This window comes from Ipomoea nil, unplaced genomic scaffold, assembly GCF_001879475.1.
Source record: "Ipomoea nil cultivar Tokyo-kokei standard unplaced genomic scaffold, Asagao_1.1 scaffold1509, whole genome shotgun sequence".
Classification (NCBI taxonomy): Eukaryota; Viridiplantae; Streptophyta; class Magnoliopsida; order Solanales; family Convolvulaceae; genus Ipomoea; species Ipomoea nil.
The window spans coordinates 1,863,424-1,885,065 of NW_017617937.1; the positions used below are offsets into that span (position 1 = coordinate 1,863,424).

Here is a 21,642-nt window from a genome sequence, read left to right on the forward strand (position 1 = left end):
TCGACCGATCATGGCCGAGGCGTCGCCTCGACCGATCGTGGCCGAGGCGTGCACCCCGGCCGATCGTTCGTGGTCGAGGCGTCGCCTCGACCAATCGTGGCCGAAGCGTGCGCTTCGGCCGATCGTGGCCGAGGCGAGCTCCGGCCGTTTTTTTTTCTTTTTCTTTTTCTTTTTTTTACGGACAGGCTGAGGCGCCGCCTCGGCCAGTGTACGAGACGCGGGCCTCGGCCTGGCCGAGGCGTGCGCCTCAAGCCCCCGGCCGAGGCGCTGCCTCAGTCGGTGGCCGAGGCGCTGTGCGCCTCAGGCCCTAGGCCGAGGCGTGCGCCTGGCAGCCTTCTTTTTTTTTTTCGGCTGAGGCGTCGCCTTAGCCGGGTTTGGCCGAGGCGTCGCCTCAGCCGTGGGCGCTGGCCGAGGCACGCGCCTCAGGCCTTTTTGCGGCTCGGCTTGAGGCGCCGCCTCAGTCGTGCCTTGGGCCGAGGCGTGCGCCTCGGCCTTATTTTTTTTATTATTTTATTTTTTTTGTACAGTGCGGCGTCGCCCGGTTTTTGGTTTATAGAAGGTGGTGCTGAGAACCTTTTATTTGAGCAAAGTAACCTGGGCAGACCATGATTACAAAATATTGTTTACAGGTCTGGGCGGACCACGACTACAAAATATTACTTATAATATCTAATTAAATGTTTTGAGTTCCATACCCGATCGATCATCCTTGCAGATGGTGTGGACTTGTAGGTCCTTTCCGCCAATCTTTTTGCATGCTTTTACGTAACAACTGCGTGCTGCTCGCTGGTCTCCTCTGACGACCCCTATCCCACTCGGAGTAGGGAACTTCATACACAAGTGTTCCACCGACACTATGGCCTTGAGGTCCTCCAGTGCCGGTCTCCCCAAAATGATGTTGTGCACACAAGTGAGTCTTACCACGATGAATTCCACGTCAAGTTTGCGAATGTTAGGGCTCGTGCCTATCTCCACTGGTAAGACCACTAACCCCCTCGTCTCCACTGAATCACCCGTAAATCCAAAGAGTGGGGTACGTATTTCTTTGAGCTGGTTCCTAGGTATCCCTAACTTGGTGAAGGCATCGTAATACATCACATTGACTGAGCTTCCCGTGTCGACTAAGATGCGGCGGACAATGACATTGTTGACGTCCATCTCAATCACCAGGGCGTCATGATGGGGTAACGGGCCCTACTGGGAGGTCATCATTAGAGAAGGTGATAGCCTCCTGTCTCTGTTTTTCTTCTCTAGGAAGACTCACCACTTCTCCCACGTATAGCTGCCGACTCCACTTCTTTCTTTCCGCAGGCGTGTCACCCCTTGCGGGTCCACCATAGATAAAGTGTATGGTGTGCTTCCTTTGTCGTCTGGGTGCCACCTCAATTTCTTTCTCGCTATCATTCTGCTCAAATATTTGGTCGTGTTATCTTTTTTTGGCGTTCGAGGTGGACGGCGCGGTGCCATCCTCATTCCTCCAGACATTTTTTTGGTGGATTGTGTTGCGGCTGTTGCTGCTGCTTGGATCGCTTGACGAAATGTTGGAAGTAGCCCTGCTGGATGAGTTCTTCTATTTGTCTCTTCAAAATGTGACACTCATCCGTATCATGGCCGGTTTGCCTATGAAACCTGCAGTACTTTGTTTGGTCCGCCTTCGGGGAGATCTTCATGCACTCCTCGGGGAATTCTACCATTCCCATCTCCTCAGCTTGCTTTAGAATGACACTGACGTGATGGGTAAGAGGAGTTAAATTATGCAAATGGACCAGGCGAGGTCGTTCGTGGTCTCGGCCTTTCCTTGCGGTCGGGTGGTTCGAGAGTGGTGCCTGACTGGGCGGACCCGCTTTCCTAGGCTTCCCACCTTTCCTACCATCCTCTTCGTCCTTCTTCTTCCTGTCGACGTCCTCTGCTTCGGCATAGCGGCTAGCCGTCCTTATCAGATCTTCGTAAGAGCGGGGGTGGTGGGCATTCAGCTGCTTGTGGAAATACCCTGATCTTAAGGCATGGATAAATATCGGGATCTCCACCTTGGAGTCGAAGTCGTAGACATTATTAACTTCCTTTTTTCATTTTATCAGGAAGTCTTTGAGGCTCTCGCCTCTATCTTGCTTCACTACACAGGGGTGAGAGAAGGGTTTCTTACGCTGTATGCTACCGGAGAAGTATGTCAGGAAGCTCTTGGACAACTCCCAAAAGTTTTGGATCGACCCATCCGGGATGGTGTTGAACCAGTCTTGGGCCGCTCCATCCAGGGTGGACAAGAACGCTCGGCACATGATGGCGTCCCCTGCCCCGATCATTACCATAGCAGCCTTGTACCTCGTCATGTGGACACGTGGGTCAGTGACCCCCGTGTACTCCTTGATGGCGGGCAACCTAAAGTCCCTCGGCAAAGGTACGTCTATGATGCTTGGGGAGAATGGTGCTGCCATCCGTATCTCGGGTTCCGGCGACTACTCCCGTGTCTCCACCCTTCTTGCTAACTCGATTCTTCTCTGCAGCCTCTCGACCAGGGCCGACTCATCAGGGTGCCGGCGCGGGGCCGGCTGCCGCTCCTCCAAGTGTCGGTGTGGAACCCGCTCATCAACGTGTCGCTTCCTCGCCGAGTGCCGACGCGGAGCCGACTCTTCGATGCGTCGCTCCTCCAAGTGTCGGTGTGGAACCCGCTCATCAACGCATCGCTTCCCCGCCAAGTGCCGACGCGGAGCCGTCTCTTCGACGCGTCGCTCCTCCAAGTGTCGACGTAAGGCTGACTCATCAACGTGTTGGCATGGGGTCGGCTCCCGAGACTCGCCCACCTCCTCTGTGGGTGATCTCTCGGCTTCTCTGTTTTCGTGTTGGCGAGGACCTCTGGTAGAGGATCCCTCGGCCCGTGATCCTAATCTTTGTCGCACGGGCGCCCTCTGTCCCAATCGTTCTGGTGCAGATTGGGAAGGGCCTGGTTGTCGTCTGGCCGGTCCACTTCTTTTGGTCTCCACCCCTGTTTCCTGGGGCCGCGGCGGGGGCACTTGGCCTTGCAGTCCCACTGCCACTTGGTTTAGCGCCGCCGTCACTGCTTGTTGAATGGTCGCCTGGAGGTTCACGACTTGGTTCGCCCCTCCATTGTTGAGTTGGTCTCGAAGGTCCCCTCCATTGTTGAGTTGGTCTCGAAGGTCGCCGGGCCTCCCGTTGTTGAACTGTTCTCGGAGGTCCCCTCCGCGATTGTTGGTGAGTTGGTCCCGGAGGTCACCTGAGGCATTGCCATTGTTCACGTTGCGGGAAACATGGGAGCTGCGGGACACCATTCTTTCAAGCTTGCTGTTGAAAGAGGAATGAGTTGTGTGTGTCGTAGCCTGCTTGAGTATTGGACTCAGGCTCTCAATGAAAGCACCAATAAAATCACATACTCGGGATCAACCGACATTCTGCATGATATCAAGCAAATTCAGTCTTACTCCCTAGTCAACTCAAACACATCCGTAGACTCAGGAGTAGGGGGACTGGTGACAGGATAATGGTGCTGGCACCCGACCCAGATCATAAGCAGCATCTTACCCGACACCACATGGAATGGTGCTGGCACCCGACCCGGATCATAACCAGCATCTGACCCGACACCACATGGAAACCCAACGGGCAAAACTCCTACGGGCAGAGTTCCAACGGTTATCACCTTTACTGTCATTGAAGCCACCGTTGATGTCACCATTGATGAGAGAGAATTAAAGGCTTAGCTCCCCATTTATGCTTCATGTTGTTATCGTTAGCAGCTTTTGTATAAGTAGGGGCTCCCCTCAGCTTGGAGGGGGACGTTCAAGCACCAATGACGGTAATAATGTTACCGGTAATAATAATATTATAATAACGCTATGTGAGAGAGTAACAATAGTTGTATTGCTTTTGTCTCAGGATAGAAATACAGTGTCTTTGTCCAGAGTATTGAACGTCCCCCTCCAAGCTGAGGGGAGCCCCTACTTATACAAAAGCTGCTAACGGTAACAACATGAAGCATAAATGGGGAGCTAAGCCTTTAATTCTCTCTCATCAATGGTGACATCAACGGTGGCTTCAATGACAGTAAAGGTGATAACCGTTGGAATTCTGCCCGTAGGAGTTTTGCCCGTTGGGTTTCCATGTGGTGTCGGGTCAGATGCTGCTTATGATCCGGGTCGGGTGCCAGCACCATTCCATGTGGTGTCGGGTCAGATGTTGCTTATGATCTGGGTCGGGTGCCAGCACCATTATCCTGTCAGATTTTATTCACTACATTGTCTATTATCTTTTTTGTGCACTATTTTTTAATTAAATATCAAAGTTATAATACAAAATAATGCTATATATTTATTTACCAAGTATTTTATTAATACCATTAAAAAATTAAAAAAATATAACTAATAAAGCCAATCATATTAACTACTTGAGGGATTTGTTGACAAAGAGAGTATTAAAATCACAAAACAAATTGAAGTGAGAACTACCTCGCAATGTCCTTGTTTGACAATCAACAGTTAGCGGTTAGCGTTAGCGAATTATAATAGGGAATTTGACCAGCAAATTATATCAACGGTTGGTAAAAAGATATTTGAAAAAATTAGTTGTTTAGATTAACATGTAAAATGACCTAAGGGAATACATATATTTAATAATTTAATAATAATAATAATAATAATAATAATAATAATAATAATAATAATAATAATAATAATAATAATACTAATACTAATAATAATAATAATAGTTTTAAAAATAAATAAAAAATAAAAAATAAATAATTAAACCAATCATATTAACTACTTGGGGAATTTATTGACAAAAAGAGTATTCAAATCACACAACAAATTGAAGTGAGAAATTATCTCACAATGTCCTTGTTTGGCAATCAGCAGTTAGCTCTTCAATATTAGTATATATTTAATATTTTATGCCCTAATTTTTCTTTGCTCTCCCTTATGTCCCGTATTTGGTTTCAACCATACCTATACAATTATTTTATTGACAATTATAATCAATCTTGACTATATTATCTTGCATTTGTAAACTTAGAATTGCCTATTTAAATACGCAAATTTAACATTCAATTATCTATGCATGAACAATTCCAATATAATCTTGCCTTGATATACTTTAAAGTACTTATTTAAAATAAAAATAATAATAATAATAATAATAATAAAATATTGGGCATTATCCCAATCGCGCAATGCGCGTAAAAAAACTAGTATATATATATATATATATATATATATATATATATATATATATATGTATGTATACATATATATCATGAAATATTATATAACATTTATATTTATTATGTTGAAAATATCAATAGTTTGAGTAGGTTAGTTAGTTGAACTCCAAATTTTATTTTATATAAAAGGCTTATATCATGGGTTCAAATCTCATTAGCAACACTTTTAACTAGCTTCTCTCTTTCATTTCTTCACAAGATAAATTAAATATTTTTAGTCTACTTTTTATGAATAATTTAATTAACTAATTAAATGCTCTTTTAGTTCAATTTTTATAAATCATTTAATTAATGTAGTATACAAGTTTATAATATACTTTATTGTATTCAAATTAATTTAGAAAAATCAATCTAACTAAAAGAAATTAAAATTTAAAAGTATTTATGAATATATTGTTATTCAAATTATTTTATCTAATTGATTATGTTTCATATTTTCTCATAAATATATTGTAATTTATAATATATTTTGTATTTTAACCTTATTATGGTTGTTTGATATTTTGTCATTGACATTTCTAACGTCATTTAATATTTTCCCACACTCATATGATTTTCTGGATCCGCCACTGGTTATACCTAATGCGGTGGACTCTCTGTGAGCACCACACATTGATTCTCCCGGCCACCTAATGGACGGCTGATGAGTCACCGTAATTTACCTATTCATTATCTTTTCAGGCTGGGATCAATTTCTCCCATCTAGGAATCCTCTGTTAGTGATAACATGTGGTTAATGTTTTATGTGGTAGTAGATTAGTATGACTTAGCTAACCTACTGTATAGGAGTGTGTTACGTTACCTAACTACTCTAGGATTGTATTATTGGTTGTACAATCAGATAAGCAAAATAACTGAAATTCTCTCTCATCTGGTATCAGTTTAGTGTTAGGTCTCCCTATTCTCTTTCCCCTTACACCGATGCCGACCAACTCCTCCGAGTGTACAGTCACCATCGCCACCGCAACAGCTCCGGCCACCACCCCTAATCCTCTCTCTTCAGCCCATCACTTCGTGCCCATAAAGCTTACGACACGAAACTTCCTATTCTGGTGCACCCAACTGGTTCCGTTCCTCCGTGGTCAAGGCCTCATTGGCTATGTCGATGGTGAGTTGCCGTGTCCTCCGGTCATCCTCACCACCACTCCAATTGACGCGCAACAGTGCCTCCGCTGGTACAGCCTCCGCGCACCGCAGTGAACCGGCGCACGACATTTGGGTCCAGCATGACCAATCTATTATCTCCCTACTTATTTCGTCACTCTCCGACAAGGTTATGTACCTCGCCGTCGGTCGCACCACTTCCCGGGAGGTATGGCTCTCCATCACGACGGCGTTAGGTTCTTCCACGCGTGCCTACTGCCTCAACTTGCTTGGGCAGTTCCAGTCGCTCCGCTAGAGAAACAGCTCGCCGACAAAGTACCTCGGCCGGGAGGAACTCATCGTTGAAGATCTCGCCCTAGCCAGTCACCCAATCTCCCTCGACGAACAAAACTTGTACGTCTTCAGTGGGCTCCGTCCGGAATACCGCGCGCTAGCCGCATCCCTTGCAATCTCAGGTACGCCGGTTTATATTTCGCAACTGTCGGACTACTTACAGGTGCAAGATTTCAATTTTTCCGATGACTTCTCATCGGGTGGTGCGGAATTCACCGGCGAGGCCCCGACTACGATGGTTGTTGGGCGTGGACGGTGGCAATCCGACAATGGCAGCTCCGGTTCTCAACAGAGACGCGGTGGTCATGGCCGCGGGAATAACCATGGGCGCGGTGGTCAGAACCGTGGAAGAGGTGGCTCCCCTCGTTGCCAGATATGCAGATCTCACGGCTACACCGCAATATACTGTTTTAAGCGGCATTCCAGCCAACCACCTGCTCAGGCGCATATGGCGATTTCCAGCGATGGAGGGGCGGCCGCGGAGGTTGATGCATGGTATCCGGACACAGGATCTTCATCCCGTGCCACGGCGGATGCTACAGTGATGACACAATTTGAAGATTACACCGGCGGCGACGTCCTTCGGGTTGGAAACGGTACATGTTTTGGCATTTCCCGTGTTGGTCATGCATCTATGCATGGTGCACACGGTTGCAAAAACGAAGTCGTTTTACTTTTTAAAAAAAATCATTTTCGATTGTCGTTAGTTACGTAAACATATGTTCATAATTTTATAATTTCACATTCTGAATGTATAGTTATGAAGTTATGGTCTTATGGATGTGTAGTTATGCATGCAATTCTGAATGTATAGTTATGAAGTTATGGATGTGTAGTTATGTAATTCTGAATGTATAGTTATGAAGTTAATGGATGTGTAGTTATGCAATTCTGATGTATAGTTATGAAGTTATGAATGTGTAGTTATGTAATTTTGAATGTATAGTTATGAAGTTATGGCTGTATAATTCAAATTATGCACAACATAACGCAGTTAAAGACAATCGAAACTGATTTTTTTTTTTTAAAGTTGGACGTTAGAACGACGTCGTTTTTGCACCACAACATAACGCTCAGTTGCACAACATAACGATTGTTTTTACTGATATTATGATTTTATGAAAACTTTTGTTTTGGCCCAACACTTTTTGGTAGGCCCAGATTTATATCCAAATGAGATATTTTTGTGGGGATCAATTTTGGCCCATGGAATTTGTTTTGGCAATTTATATCCTACACCACGGTGCGCGTTGCACTATGCGCCTAGATGCAAAACGACGTAGTTTTATTTATTTATTTTTTTTTGAAATTTTCCGCCCCAGTGAATGGCAGTAGTTTTTTCTTTAAAAAAAAACCCGTTGTTCAAGAATGTACATAATGTTATACTAGAATACACATAATTGTATACATGAATGTACATAATTATATAACAAAATATACATACTCTTTTTAAAAGATAATACACATAATCTAACATAATACATAATAAACATAAACTTTTAACATAATACACATCAACTATTAACATAATACACACAAATTTTCTGATTCGGATGTACATAATTGTATAAAAAGAATGTACATAATTGTATAAAAAATGTACATAACTGATGAACCAATACACATAACTGTATGAACAAATACACATAACCGTGTGAACAAATACACATAATCCCAGCAACTTTCTACCCCGCCTCCCAAAACGACCCCAAAACGATGTCGTTTTGGGAGGCGCGCGGCGCACAGTGCTATGTGCGCCGTGGTGTAAGGTATAACGATTGATTTGTTTTTACTGATATTATGATTTTATGAAAACTTTTGTTTTGGCCCAACACTTTTTGGTAGGCCCAGATTTATATCCAAATGAGATATTTTTGTGGGGATCAATTTTGGCCCATGGAATTTCCAATATTTGAACTTCGAACATATCTCATCTTTTTTTCTTTTTTTTTTTGGTGCCCACACAAATTTAACAAAAGCAATAAATTGTGTTAAAAAAAATTTACATGACATTTTTATATGAGAATCATATTTCACTACATTCGAAGCTACTGAGAGTAAGAGTATACCATCAAAGCATTTTGGTGTGACTTAAACAATCTTATGTGGAGGATATAAGGTAATGAGAGAGAGAGAAAAATCATCATTCAAAACATTGATTTTTAACATAAATGTAAGACCACAAAAAAAAATAGCACTTCATGTCTTAATCGCGTGAAGCAACAAAGCGCGACGCATTAATGCCCTTTTTTTTTTTTTTTTTTTTTTTTTTCCATATTCTATTTTGTAGTCACACATATAAAAACTATAGTTAATTTCACTAGAGGTCAATTGTCTTTGGTGACAATTCAAAATTTAGTCCCAGGCTATTGTTTTTGTCATTTTACATTTTACATTCCAGATTATCATTTTTTTGAACACTTTTAGTCATTCTTATGACTTTTTTTATTTTTAGTAAGGACATTTTTGTCTTTTCATATTTTTTTTATTATTATTTTTGTCCGGTTTCAACCGGTTTAATTCGTTTGGAACTTTAGGTAACCTTAGATTTTTAGTAACCATAGTTTTCAACTGATTTTATTGAAGTTATAAACCGATTAAACCGGTTGAAATTGAAAAAATAACAAAAGAAAAATATGAAGAGATAAAAATATCCTTACTAAATATAGAAAAAGTTATAAAAAGAAATAAAAATGTAAAAAAAAAACCGAGAATCTGAAACTAAATTTGAAATCGTCATACAAAGGACCTTTGGTGAAATTAACCCTAAAACTACAAGGATGCTCTAGAATTCTACACGCAAAAGGTTAAAAAGAAAGCACAGAAAATTAGAAAGAGAAAAAAGGTAGCGTGGAGATGAGGAAGAAAGAGGGTGTTGTGCACACTCTGCATTGGTCATCGTCAAATTTATTATAACTTCCTCTTCGTTCGTTTATGGCCGTAAGGCCCTTTCACATCATCGCTTCCAGCTACCACAATCGCCTCCTCATCTCCCATCCGACGTCGTTTCCCTTCCATCTCCACCGTTGTCTGCCGCCGTTAGGGTTCCCGCCTTCTCCTGAACTGCAACGGAATCCCTCGCGTCTGCCTTTGCCGCCGCAATCCATCCGCCCGCTGGTGTCCTTGTCGGAGACCCTGGCGCAGAAGATTGGAAAAGCTATTCGCCGACCCGGCGCCCCCTCCAAGGCCCGGGTTTATACCGACATCAATGTCATTCGGCCTAAAGAGTATTGGGATTACGAGTCGCTGACTGTTCAATGGGGGTAATTGATTACATTATTTAGTAATTGAAACTTTTTAAAAAAAAAAAAAAAAAAAATTATTGAGCTTGTTTCAATTTGTTTTGTTTTATTTATTTGTGTCAACTGCAGGGAGCAGGATGATTACGAGGTAGTTAGGAAGGTTGGAAGGGGAAAGTACAGCGAGGTTTTTGAGGGAGTTCACTCTACAAATAAGGAGAAATGCATTATCAAAATACTTAAGCCTGTTAAGAAGAAAAAAGTTAGATTTTTCTTTCATTCTCTGCTTTATTTACTTTGATTGCTTGTCCAAGCATAATGCAAATAGGCTTCGGTTATTTGGTTTGAATTTCATATGCAAGTAAAAAGGAGCTATGTGACAATCCTATATGGTGTAATGGCTAATTTCTAGGCTGGATTTGTCTAAGGTGTTTAAATGCATTGTTACCAGTGAAAGTTATCCCCTGGGAGTGCTCATTTATGCATCATTCAACTATTTTAGAACTCTTCTCAGTTAAGAGTCATTAGATATGACTTCAATCCAATGATGAGTACACTTATAGTGAAGCCATTTTAAGATTCCCCTAACTTTGTAGATTATTATTATTATTATTAAATGTAAAATTACAACTTGTGAAAATAAGTTCCTTGAATAAACTTTTAGAAGTGTTGCAGTCTTTCACTATGGCTAATCATATGCTCTGTACTATATTATGTTAAAAAGATAAGAAAGGAATTACTACAAAGGTTGAGAATAGTAAAAGTTCCCATGGTAATTACACAGGTGGTTGCTTCATTCAAGTAATTTTGTCCCTCATAAGTTATAACAAACACATTGATTGGAAGTAAAGGTGATGCCATTTTAGAATGTTTACCTTTGATTTCATTTTCTTTAGTGGAGGCTCTTGGATAATTGCATTAAACTTCCAGACAAGAGCCCATAAAATAGATGTTTTTTCATTTTCTAAATAGATGGACTTTGGAATGAGCAAAGCATAAGTTCTTATTACATTGACAGTACAAATGGGTTCACCTATTATGAGAATCTAGGGGCTAGGAATTTGAATTGGGATGTATTTCACTTATTCAATATATGTTCAGGCTCTGATGCTTTTGCCACCTAAACATCCATCTTGGCTCTCTAGGGAAAATGTCTTTTTGTATCTCACTATCCGTAGGTTATTAATGATATTCTTTTAGTTAACATGAGATCCTTGGCAGTATTGAATATCTCCTATTGTAACTCAGCCAAAAGCTTGAACTTTGTTTTCATTACAACATATATTAAGCAGCATAATGTCTGCTTATTTCAATAGAATGAACAGAAATAGGTTAGGAGTTGTTTGGTTCAATAATTTCAATCCCCTTGGTAATGATTTATGATTCCTTCACTATTAATCCCAACTGCCTTTTTATTTCTACTACAGTGAGGATGCCTGTTTCCCACTTGTTTAAAGTGACCAAATATGGGATTGAGATATTTCTTATTCCAAATTGTGTCTGGATATCATTAACTGAGCAACCCTCAATGACATAGTGGTAGTTAGAATGTTTTTAAATTGTCTCAGAATTTTTAAAATACTTTATAGAAAAATCTTTATGACATGAATTGTTATTTACTAGAATTGATAGTAAGGTTTCCTTTTTACTTATTAGTGAAAATACATTGTTTTACGCAATTGATTACAGACTTATTCTGGAAGTTACTGTAAAATGCAGATTAAGAGGGAGATTAAAATACTTCAGAATCTATGTGGCGGACCAAATATTGTGAAGTTGCTTGATATTGTCAGAGATCAGCAGTCAAAGACTCCAAGCCTTGTTTTTGAATATGTGAATAACACAGATTTTAAAGTGCTTTACCCAACTCTTTCTGACTTTGACATAAGATATTATACTTATGAACTTCTCAAGGCAAGTTTTCTCTGCATGTTCTTTTTAATATTCTCTCTTTAATATAACTGCTCTAAAATCATTGTCTTGAATAAAAAAAAATCTACTCATTCTTAATTATCTGGGGTAGGATTGGTGATGGAAGGACATAATAGAAATCAGAAAGTGATGTTAAGTACTGGTTGAGCATAGAGGAGGGGTATTGTCAATCTTCTTCTGATGGGTAGGAAATGAAGAAACTAAATGTAGTATAGCATTATTGAAGCTCTTATCACTTTCTCTACCAAATAAGTTCTTTGGCATATAATGTTTATTTATTTGCTTGTGGGTGTGTTTTACTGTTACTAAACTGATTTTTCCTCTTTTATTTTTTCCCCCTTTCTGTTATAAGTGATTTATTTGAAGATTTCTGTCTGCTAAAAAAGTAACCATTGTTCAATCTCTATGCATAGGCATTAGATTATTGTCATTCTCAAGGTATCATGCACCGCGATGTGAAGCCTCACAATGTCCTTATTGATCATGAGAAGAGGAAACTTTGGCTAATAGATTGGGGACTCGCAGAATTTTATCATCCTGGGAAAGAATATAATGTCCGTGTGGCCTCTAGGTTTGTTTTCTGCTCTTCTTGTTTATGTACTTTATTTGTCTGGATGGCAGCTTTCTATCAACTAGACATTTTTAAATTTGTTTTAGAATTACTTCATTTTGTTGTAAACTTATGTTGGAGGTTTTGAGGTGTGATCTATTTTTAACTGCTACTATTTTGGAACTTGAATCCTGCGGGGCATTTGGTTGGAGGGAGGGAATTACGTGGGAAAGGAATTGCAATTCCATGGGAGATGAATAATGTGGGAATAAAGTGGTAATTTAAATTCCAGTGTTTGGTTAACATGAATAGAATTATTGGGAATTTCAATTCCAATGTTTGGTATACATGGGAATTGAAATGGAATAAGTATTATAAAGTCTAAAATGCTCATACTTATTATTATTATTATTATTAATTCTAAATGACCAAATTCAAATTTTTGCTTTTGAAAATTTTATGTAAAACGCTATAAATAAACTCTAAAATTGCTTAACGAAAGCAATAAAATAGGTAAAGGAGTTTTGAGAAAACATATTTGATTGAGGTTGGCCTATTGATTGATGTTCTGTGTTGAGAGTAGAAGAAGAAGACACTATAATCGAAAGAGAGAGGTCAAACATCAATTTTAGGTTAAAAAAAGAGAGGGATAATTTTGTCTCAAAGTTTTTTTTTTTTTTTTTTTTTTTCTTCTTCTTCCTAAAATCCATGGAATTGAAATACCAAGGGGGCATGGGATTCTAATTTCACGAAAATGAGGGAATTTCAATTCCAAAAGTTCCCTCCAACCAAACGAAGGAATTTGCTTGCCTTCGGAATTATGTGGGAATGGAATTGTAATCCCCTCCAACCAAACACCCCGTTAGTGTTCTCAATAGAAAATTGCATGCTTAGGCTTTAATTTCAATCTATGTCTTATGTCTTAAGAATGATAATATGAATTTGAATACAGCAGTCAATTGTACCTTGTGACAGTTATTAATGGACCTGTTTTAGGTTTGGGAAAAGAATTTCAACTGTACCTGCGTCTCATTTATTATTATTATTACCTTAGGTTCTCTACATGGTCTAGAGAAAACAAAAAAAAGATGCTTCCCTTGCCCCCATGAAATATTCTGAATTCCATCCATTCTGGGAGTTATGCTTGTAGAAATACTCGTGGCTTAATAATAAATCTATATGTTTTCGTTTGTCATACAACACTCACATGTATAGAACATTAGAACTTGCTTTAGAAGGTCTACTGCGCTAATTGATGGATTTAATTCTTGGAGGGATGTACTCCTTGTTGGTCCATAGCTTTCTTTATCCTCCTAAACATATTAAACCTTATCTGTAATGTGGCCACCTATGGTCCTCCAACTATACAAGATAGCTACTAATAGTTCTCCACTGTCCCCCAACTACACAATGTAGCTGCAGTTAGTTCTCAATGCTTCCTCAAGTTCCAAATCTACAAAGTAGCTACCATCAGTTCTCCATTATTATAGCTGTTAATTGTTAATTTGGATGAAATCCTGTAAGGTTTAACTTTTATTTTGGATTCTAGTATGCTTTAAGGTATGGTGGATGAGTGGATCTTAGCAAGGTATTAATGTAATCAGTAATAGATAGAATGATGTTGATTAATTATTCCTAGTTGAAGAATTACATCTGGCTACTTTTAGAATTCAAGGGTCAAACTATCAAAGATGGAAAAAAAATTGGGACCAACAAATGAAAAATCGTTTTATGGGGTATAATATATGGGTTGGTGCGAAATGGCAATCAGTTTAGAAATGAGTCTAAAATCTTCGTACAGTGCATGACTTATTTCAGTGGTGGAAGTGTTCCTTCATTCATGAAAGAAATTTGGGTATATGTGTAGAAGTATTATATAAATACAATCATTCTTGCTTACTTTAGTAAATAAAAAGGATGTATAATCTCTTCTGCTGCATGCATTGACTATGGATACACCTGTTAGTCTGTTACTATGCTAATCTTATGCTACTTAATGAATTGCCACTACTAGCTAGTTACAAAACTTAGCTATATAGTAGTAGATAGGGGCTTATGTGATTTTCTGTTGTAACTTCTACCAACCGCACTGACACTTTTTACAGGTATTTTAAAGGCCCTGAACTTCTTGTTGATCTACAAGACTATGATTACTCGCTGGATTTGTGGAGCTTAGGTTGCATGCTTGCTGGAATGGTGAGGAATGCTGACCTTGAAGTCCTTTTTTTTTTTTTTTTTTTTTTTTTTTTTTTTTTTTCTAGTTAATAGTATACTTACATTTTAACATTCAAATGCTTTGTTATCTTGTTTATGATGATTATTTATCTACAAATTTTGCTTTATAGATATTCCGGAAAGAGCCATTCTTTTATGGACATGACAATTACGATCAACTTGTCAAGATTGCTAAGGTAAATGTGCTGGCCAGAGTTTTGTCAATGTGAAATTATATTGTTTCTAACTTGTTCATACGGAGATGGTTGAGACAGTGATTGGAACACAACTTGCACTTTTCTTAATATATCATTAATTTGAGGTGATCTGAATCAGCCATACCAGAACAATTAGTTTCCTAGTAAATCCATCATGAATTACTATATTCATTGCAAGTATAAACAGGAACTAGGAATATCATTCATACTACTATGTGACACTTATTCTTCTGTGTTTTTTTTTCCTGACTTTATATGGATGGTGGAGTTGAAATTCTTACATGTGGAAACTTTTCTGAGTTTTGAATTTCGATGGATCACAGGTATTAGGAACGGATGAATTAAATGCTTATCTAAATAAGTATCGTTTAGAATTAGATCCAAACCTTGCAGCCCTTGTTGGAAGGTTAGTGTCAATCCCATGTACAAGACTAATGTTTTGCGAAAGAATATGTTTCATTTATAATGTATATAATACTGTTATTTGATTCAGGCATAGCAGGAAACCATGGTCGAAGTTCATTAACGCTGAAAATCAACATTTAGCTGTCCCCGAGGTAGGAAATACATCCGTCGTCAACATTTAGTCAAGCAGTGTGCATTCCTTCTGGTAACCCTGATATGCACACTCTTCTTGTTTTCCTTCTCGTAGGCAATTGATTTCGTGGACAAGTTGCTCCGTTATGATCATCAGGAACGGCCAACTGCAAAAGAAGCTATGGTAAAATCCTAAAACCTCGACACTAGTTTTTTTTTTTGAATGCTACTGACTCTATTATATTGTAGTATCTGTCCAAACATACTTTCTCAACCTAATGAAGCACACAGAGTCAACAACACCTTCACTGAGGCTCGATCTCATGACCTCCCACATGGGAGAGGTCACTACATGCCATCTGAGCACAAGGTGCTTGGCACCTCGCCACTGGGCTTAGATTCTCTACACACGATATAACATTTACCTTCCCCCCTCCCCCGATTTTTGCAGGCTCATCCATACTTGTACCCTGTGAGAAACGCTGAAAGCAGCAGAGCTCGCCCCCAGTAGGACACGCCCGCCTGCTGCACGTTTCCAATAACTCGGCGCGTTTGTTCACTACACTTGCTGGAATACTGTGAAATTGTGGAACAGTGGAAGTATTTTCATAATCCAGTCAATTTTTTTTTTCTTTTGCTTTTTCTATTTTCTGGTCGATTTGATTCTCCATTGGAAAGTAAGATCTCCTGTTGCCCTGTTGGTCATGAATGGCAGAAACACACTGAATTTTTCTTTTTTCTTATGCGATTTCTCTGAGTCAATCACGTGATTATGTAGTCGCTCCCAACACAACTGTCGTCCTTTCTATCTCATCACTGCAATTTTCATTCGAAACTGGTCTGTCACTCTGTCAAGTGTTTCTTTTGTGTACCATTGCCTTTCCTGTGTTACATTTTCTATCTGAAATTATAACACGTTCCAACTTGCAAGATTCAATCCAATCTTAATCGTCCGTGTTTGCTTCCAAAATTTAACATTATATGCAAGTAGATCAAACATAATCTCTGGAATGTGACAATCCAAAGAGATGGAAGATATTTTCTGTAAAGATGTTGGTTCTCATTTCTGATTCTGCATGAGCCTTCTTAGCCAAGGTAGGACCGCATTTTCACTATACGAAAAGAAAATAGATATGCAGATCTATTGCTAAATTTAGATCGAGAAAATAACTATAGGTTAGCATTATCAATTTTAGTCCCGCGAGTATTAGTAAAATGACAGTTTTGGTCTACATGTTTAATTCCTACTAATTTTCATCCACGAATATTGTTTTAGTATCAATTTTCATCCACAACTATTATTTTAGTGTCAAAATTCATCACGTCGGTCACTCTTTCATTTTAGACATGTCAAAATTTAAAAATTTTAAGAGTATTTTCGTCCTTTTCAACTTAAGATCCTAATTTGAGCATTAATAAAGAAATTTAAGCCCTAAGATCGATCTCAATTCGCAGTTTTCCCCCTCATCCTATCTTAATTTGAGGGAGAGAACTGTGAATTGAGATCGATCTTAAAGCTTAAATTTCTTTATTTATGCTCAAATTGAGATCTTAATTTGAAAATAATGAAAATACCCTTAATAATTTCATATTTCAGCATGTCATAAACGAAGGGAAGACTAGCGTGATGAATTTTAGCACTAAAATAAAACGTGTGGACAAAAATTGATACTAAAACAATAGTCGTAGATAAAAATTGGTAAGAATTAAACATATGGATAAGAACTATCATTTTGCTAATAGTCGTGAGACCTAAATTGGTATTTGCTAAAATAGATATATTGATCAGTTAATAAATTTAGATTGAGAATCAAAGAAAATGGATGTGCAAATTAGGACCACGTTTTCACCATACGAAAAGAAATTAGATACGCAGCATGTTGATAAATTTAGATCGAGAAAATCTAAGAATTAAGTGATAAATTTAGATGGAGAAAATCTAAGAATTAAGTGATAAATTTAGGTGGAGAAAATGACGGCGGGGATACGAGGATTTGAAAAGATCCCTGACGGTGCATTCTTAACCTCTGGCCTTGTGGCTGCTATGGAGATTTTATGTATCCTTTTCTTCAGTGGTCACAGCCAAAAGAAGAAATAAAGAAAAAAGTGAAGCATTATTATTGATTTGATCCTGCAGATCAGAGAGAGTTAAGGAATGGTTAGCCAAAGAGCAAATAAAGTAAATGGATTGCAAAATCTTATCCAAATATTTAAGGCACAGGTAGGAATATAAATGGAAGTAGTTAGGTCGTTTTCACCTATGGTCCAAAGGGGACCCTAATGTCGAAAAGGAAGCTCCACTTTCAGCCCACGTGGTCTCAAAATCCACACACCCTTTCTATTCATTGTTCCAACTCTCATAGAGTGTGACCCAAAGACCGATTGAAAGAAAGAAGAAAAAAAAAAGAAGAAAGATGATAATATATGTGACAATAACTCTAGGGTATCTTGTTGGGATTAGTAATTCTTAAACTATCATCATAATTTTGATTCTTGCTAACATAATTTTTTAAATGACAAAAAATTCACAGTTATTATCTGATGATGTGCATTGAAAGATATCGTATTGTAACTGTAACTGGTAAAAGACCTTAAATTTACAATAAAATAAATCTGTCTAAGTTGTTCATAAGTGATCGGTCTAATCAAGAAAATCTGGGATCTTTAGGTTCTTTCCTAATTCTTTGAATAGGTGCATAGGCTAGGGTGGCTGGATTTTGGTAGTGGGTTATAGGCTTCATCTTTTGACCACGTTGTCTGTTGTGGATTGAAGCCATGTTCCTGGCTCCACTCTAAATAACCTTTGTACTTCTTCCATATCCAATCTTCTTTAATTTACATCTTATCTACTTCTTCTAATGGAAATGTCTTAATTCACTTCCATTTATTTCAGTGGGCTTTGGAACTTGAGTTAATCACTTGGTAATTATGGATATTAATAAAGAAAGCATATACTTAAACTGGTACAGATTGGATTGTAGTGTTAGATCAGAAGATGTCACTATCAACTTAAAAAGATGAAGAAGAATAAAAATTATTTTAGATTTTTGCATTTATCTATGCTACTATACCCTATGATATATTTATCTAGTGGGTACTTGAAGTGTTGCAGGGCACAAAAAGATTCTTCTTTTTTCACATTTTTCAATTCTTTATATCCATCAATCGTTATTAGTACTGGGGAAAATAGTCCATCTTGAATTATACCATTTCTCACCAATTAGATAATGAATAAAAGAGGAATTAAAATGTTTGGTGTCAAAGAAAAGGAGTAAGGAATCAAAACATATAAGTCAAAGTTAATAATAGTTCCAACCTGTTATATGATAGTTCAAATCCACAACATATTTATCTGCTGGATTGTGCTTTGTGCATTGCATGCTCACAACTCATATACATACATTCTTTTACATTCAATCATGACTTAATGGAGTCTTTGACTATGTGTGGGGATTTAGATAGTAAACAATGATATTGGCAACCACTGGATTTTTGTCCTTATGAACGTGAAATAAGATTAACACATACTCCCTATATTTTTGAGATTAATCATGTTATGGTTTTCTTATCCAGGACACACCAAGACTAATCATGTTCATGTTCGTCCCAAGTATAATCTTAGAGGTTTCTTAAAACACATAAAGAGTAATCGTGTTCATATTCGCCCCTGGTATAGTAGGACCTTAGAGGTTCTTAAGAACATTGAGACTACCTCAAAGGTCTTATAGGGCACACAGGGACTAATTATGTTCTTGTTCATCCCGGGTATGGTATGTAGGACCTTAAAGGTTTCTTAGGGTACAGCGAGACTAATCATGTTCATGTTCGTCCTAGGTAGAACCTCAAATGTTTCTATGGGTACACTAAGACTAATCATGTTTATGTTTGTTCCAGGTATAGCAGGACCATACCTTAGAAGTTTCTTAGGGCACACTGAGATTAATCTTGTTCTTGTTCATCTCAGGTAATAAGACCTTCGAGACAAATCAGGGTAGGAGCTCAAAGGTGTCCTATCTAGGGTATACTAATTAAGACTAATCATGTTTATGTTCGTCCCAAATAAAACCTCTAAGACTAATCATGTTCGTCCCGAGTAAACTTCAAATGGTGGGTCAAACTATTGGTTTCGGGTATGACATCAAATTGGTAATCAGGCACCATGCAACTATTTGCAAAACAAAATTTATAAATTTATTTTGCGTTGATTGACCAATTAAACTGTGCATGTGACAAATCAGCCACTTTATTGAATGTTATATTGGTGAAAAATTTATTTATGAGTAACCAAATTCGCCACTTCAATAAATTAGTAAGAGAGTAATATATACTTCAAATAATTGAACAAATAAATCTATATTTTGGTCATAATTGAAGGACAAAAAGTGTCATTTTCTTTTATAAATTATTAACTAAATTGGTGCATCTTTGAATAAAAGTTTGTGAGGGGTTACGTTAATGTGGTAGTTCAAGGCTGCAACTTTATTAATTTCCAATGGCTACATATGCACTTTTAAGCTAAGGTTTGAGAATTATAATGAAGAAGCTAGCTAGCTAAGGTTGTTATAACAATATCCATTGTTAGCTCGTTGGTCGCTCTCAATGTTACTATCAAAATTGGGATATATGGCTATGAGCTAAATAAGGGTCATGCATGATGATGCAAAGTGAATATAATGTCTTTATGTTGACCTTTTTCTACCAAATATTATAATAATAAATTCTCTCTATGTTAAGTCGGTTTTGAATCCTCTTGTAAAGCCAATATGACAGTAGCTTGTGTTCCCATCCACGACAAAAGTTAGCATCAAGAAAATGTTTTTTTTAGGTATTCTGTTGGTTCCTAAAGAGATGGTTGGATGTAATGTGTAAATAATATAACTCCTTGTATCCACTGTTTATTGATTTTTCTTAGTTTGATATCATCAATTTTACTTTCTTGTGGTATTTTGTTGACTGGGACCACAAGACAGGCTTCACCCGGTGCGCATCTTTGGGTACGTAGTGGGTTTAATTTGCCGCGTTCCGTGGAGGCCTGGATGGTTAAATCCAACATAAAGAATGTTTAATTTGTTAGATCTAAATAGTCAAACGATACTGAATAATAGTATACGACCTCGTATAAGCGGAAGCGGTAGCCGTGGTGATATCCAACCACAGTTAATGTTCATGTTGTTGTGTTGCCTTTTAACGGTAGACCATTAGCCATTATTTGCCTTATACTTAACTCAGAACCCAGATGGTGTATATAATCACTATTTTGTATCCCATCAATCCAGGTTTATATTAGGCACTCTAGTGGAATAACAACTCCTAGTTGTTCAGTCCAACCAGACCACTTAATAAGCCTAGTCAACTTGCACAACTTATTTAAGACACAAATAATATATATATATATATATATATATATATATAAAATTAGGAAAAATCTTACATAATTATGATATATTTTTGTGTTTTTGCTTGTGTATCCGTACTACATATATAGCTTAACAACAACATGCTAGACAAGCCATCACCCAACATTACTCAATAATTTCACAACACAAACAACTTGACAAGATAAAAAAAACCACGTAGATTTTGTTGGTGTTCTTCTGTCCTGTTTGAATGTTTGATTTAAGACTATATAATATATATATAATCCTATGTGAGAGTGACTTTAATTTGTAGCTTCCTTTGTTGAACGAAAGGTAGTTAAACGCAATTAATTATAGACACAATATAACGTAAATATGTTAGCAAATGTACTCGTGTAGGTCCCAATAACATTATTGTACGTGCATAACGTTGAATTGATATATATAATTTAACCGGTAAGAGGTTGTTATGTGCAACAGTATCTTTGTCGGTTGCAACGGTATGGTTTTATATGAACAGAGTGCTGGCAAACAAAACGCTGTAGAGGTACTGTGTTTGTCACCCCTAGAAAGAGGTTTGAATTATTAGCTTAATAATTGCACATTAATTCCAAAAAAAAAAAAAAAAAAGTATTAGGATAATATGTACGTGATGCAATCATGCAATGCTACTTTTAATAAATGAGCCAATAAGTGTCATAAATGATGAATTAATAATATAATGTTTAGTGACAATAGTATATTGTTACTACACTTTTTTTATGAGTTTAAGTACATGCATAAAGTGAGCGTGCAATTTACAAATACCATAAGGTGTTTTTTTTTTTTTTTTTTTTTTGAAACCAAAGAACCAAATTCATTAAAGACTTAAGAGATACAAGTCGGTGGGATTTCAATCCACACCCTACCATAAGGTGCTTTAATTGGT

The 21,642-nt window shown here is 37.9% G+C and overlaps 1 protein-coding gene across 1 annotated transcript; it reads left to right on the top strand.

The window, feature by feature from the left end:
* The first annotated feature begins 9,459 nt into the window (after positions 1-9,459).
* LOC109189227 (casein kinase II subunit alpha-2-like) lies at positions 9,460-16,287 on the top strand. Its single transcript, XM_019340031.1, has 10 exons — positions 9,460-9,930; positions 10,039-10,168; positions 11,626-11,820; positions 12,252-12,409; positions 14,494-14,584; positions 14,734-14,799; positions 15,144-15,226; positions 15,314-15,377; positions 15,473-15,541; positions 15,809-16,287. The coding sequence occupies exons 1-10, from the start codon at positions 9,602-9,604 to the stop codon at positions 15,866-15,868; spliced, it is 1,245 nt and encodes a 414-aa protein (XP_019195576.1). The 5' UTR covers positions 9,460-9,601; the 3' UTR covers positions 15,869-16,287.
* Positions 16,288-21,642: the final 5,355 nt, after the last annotated feature.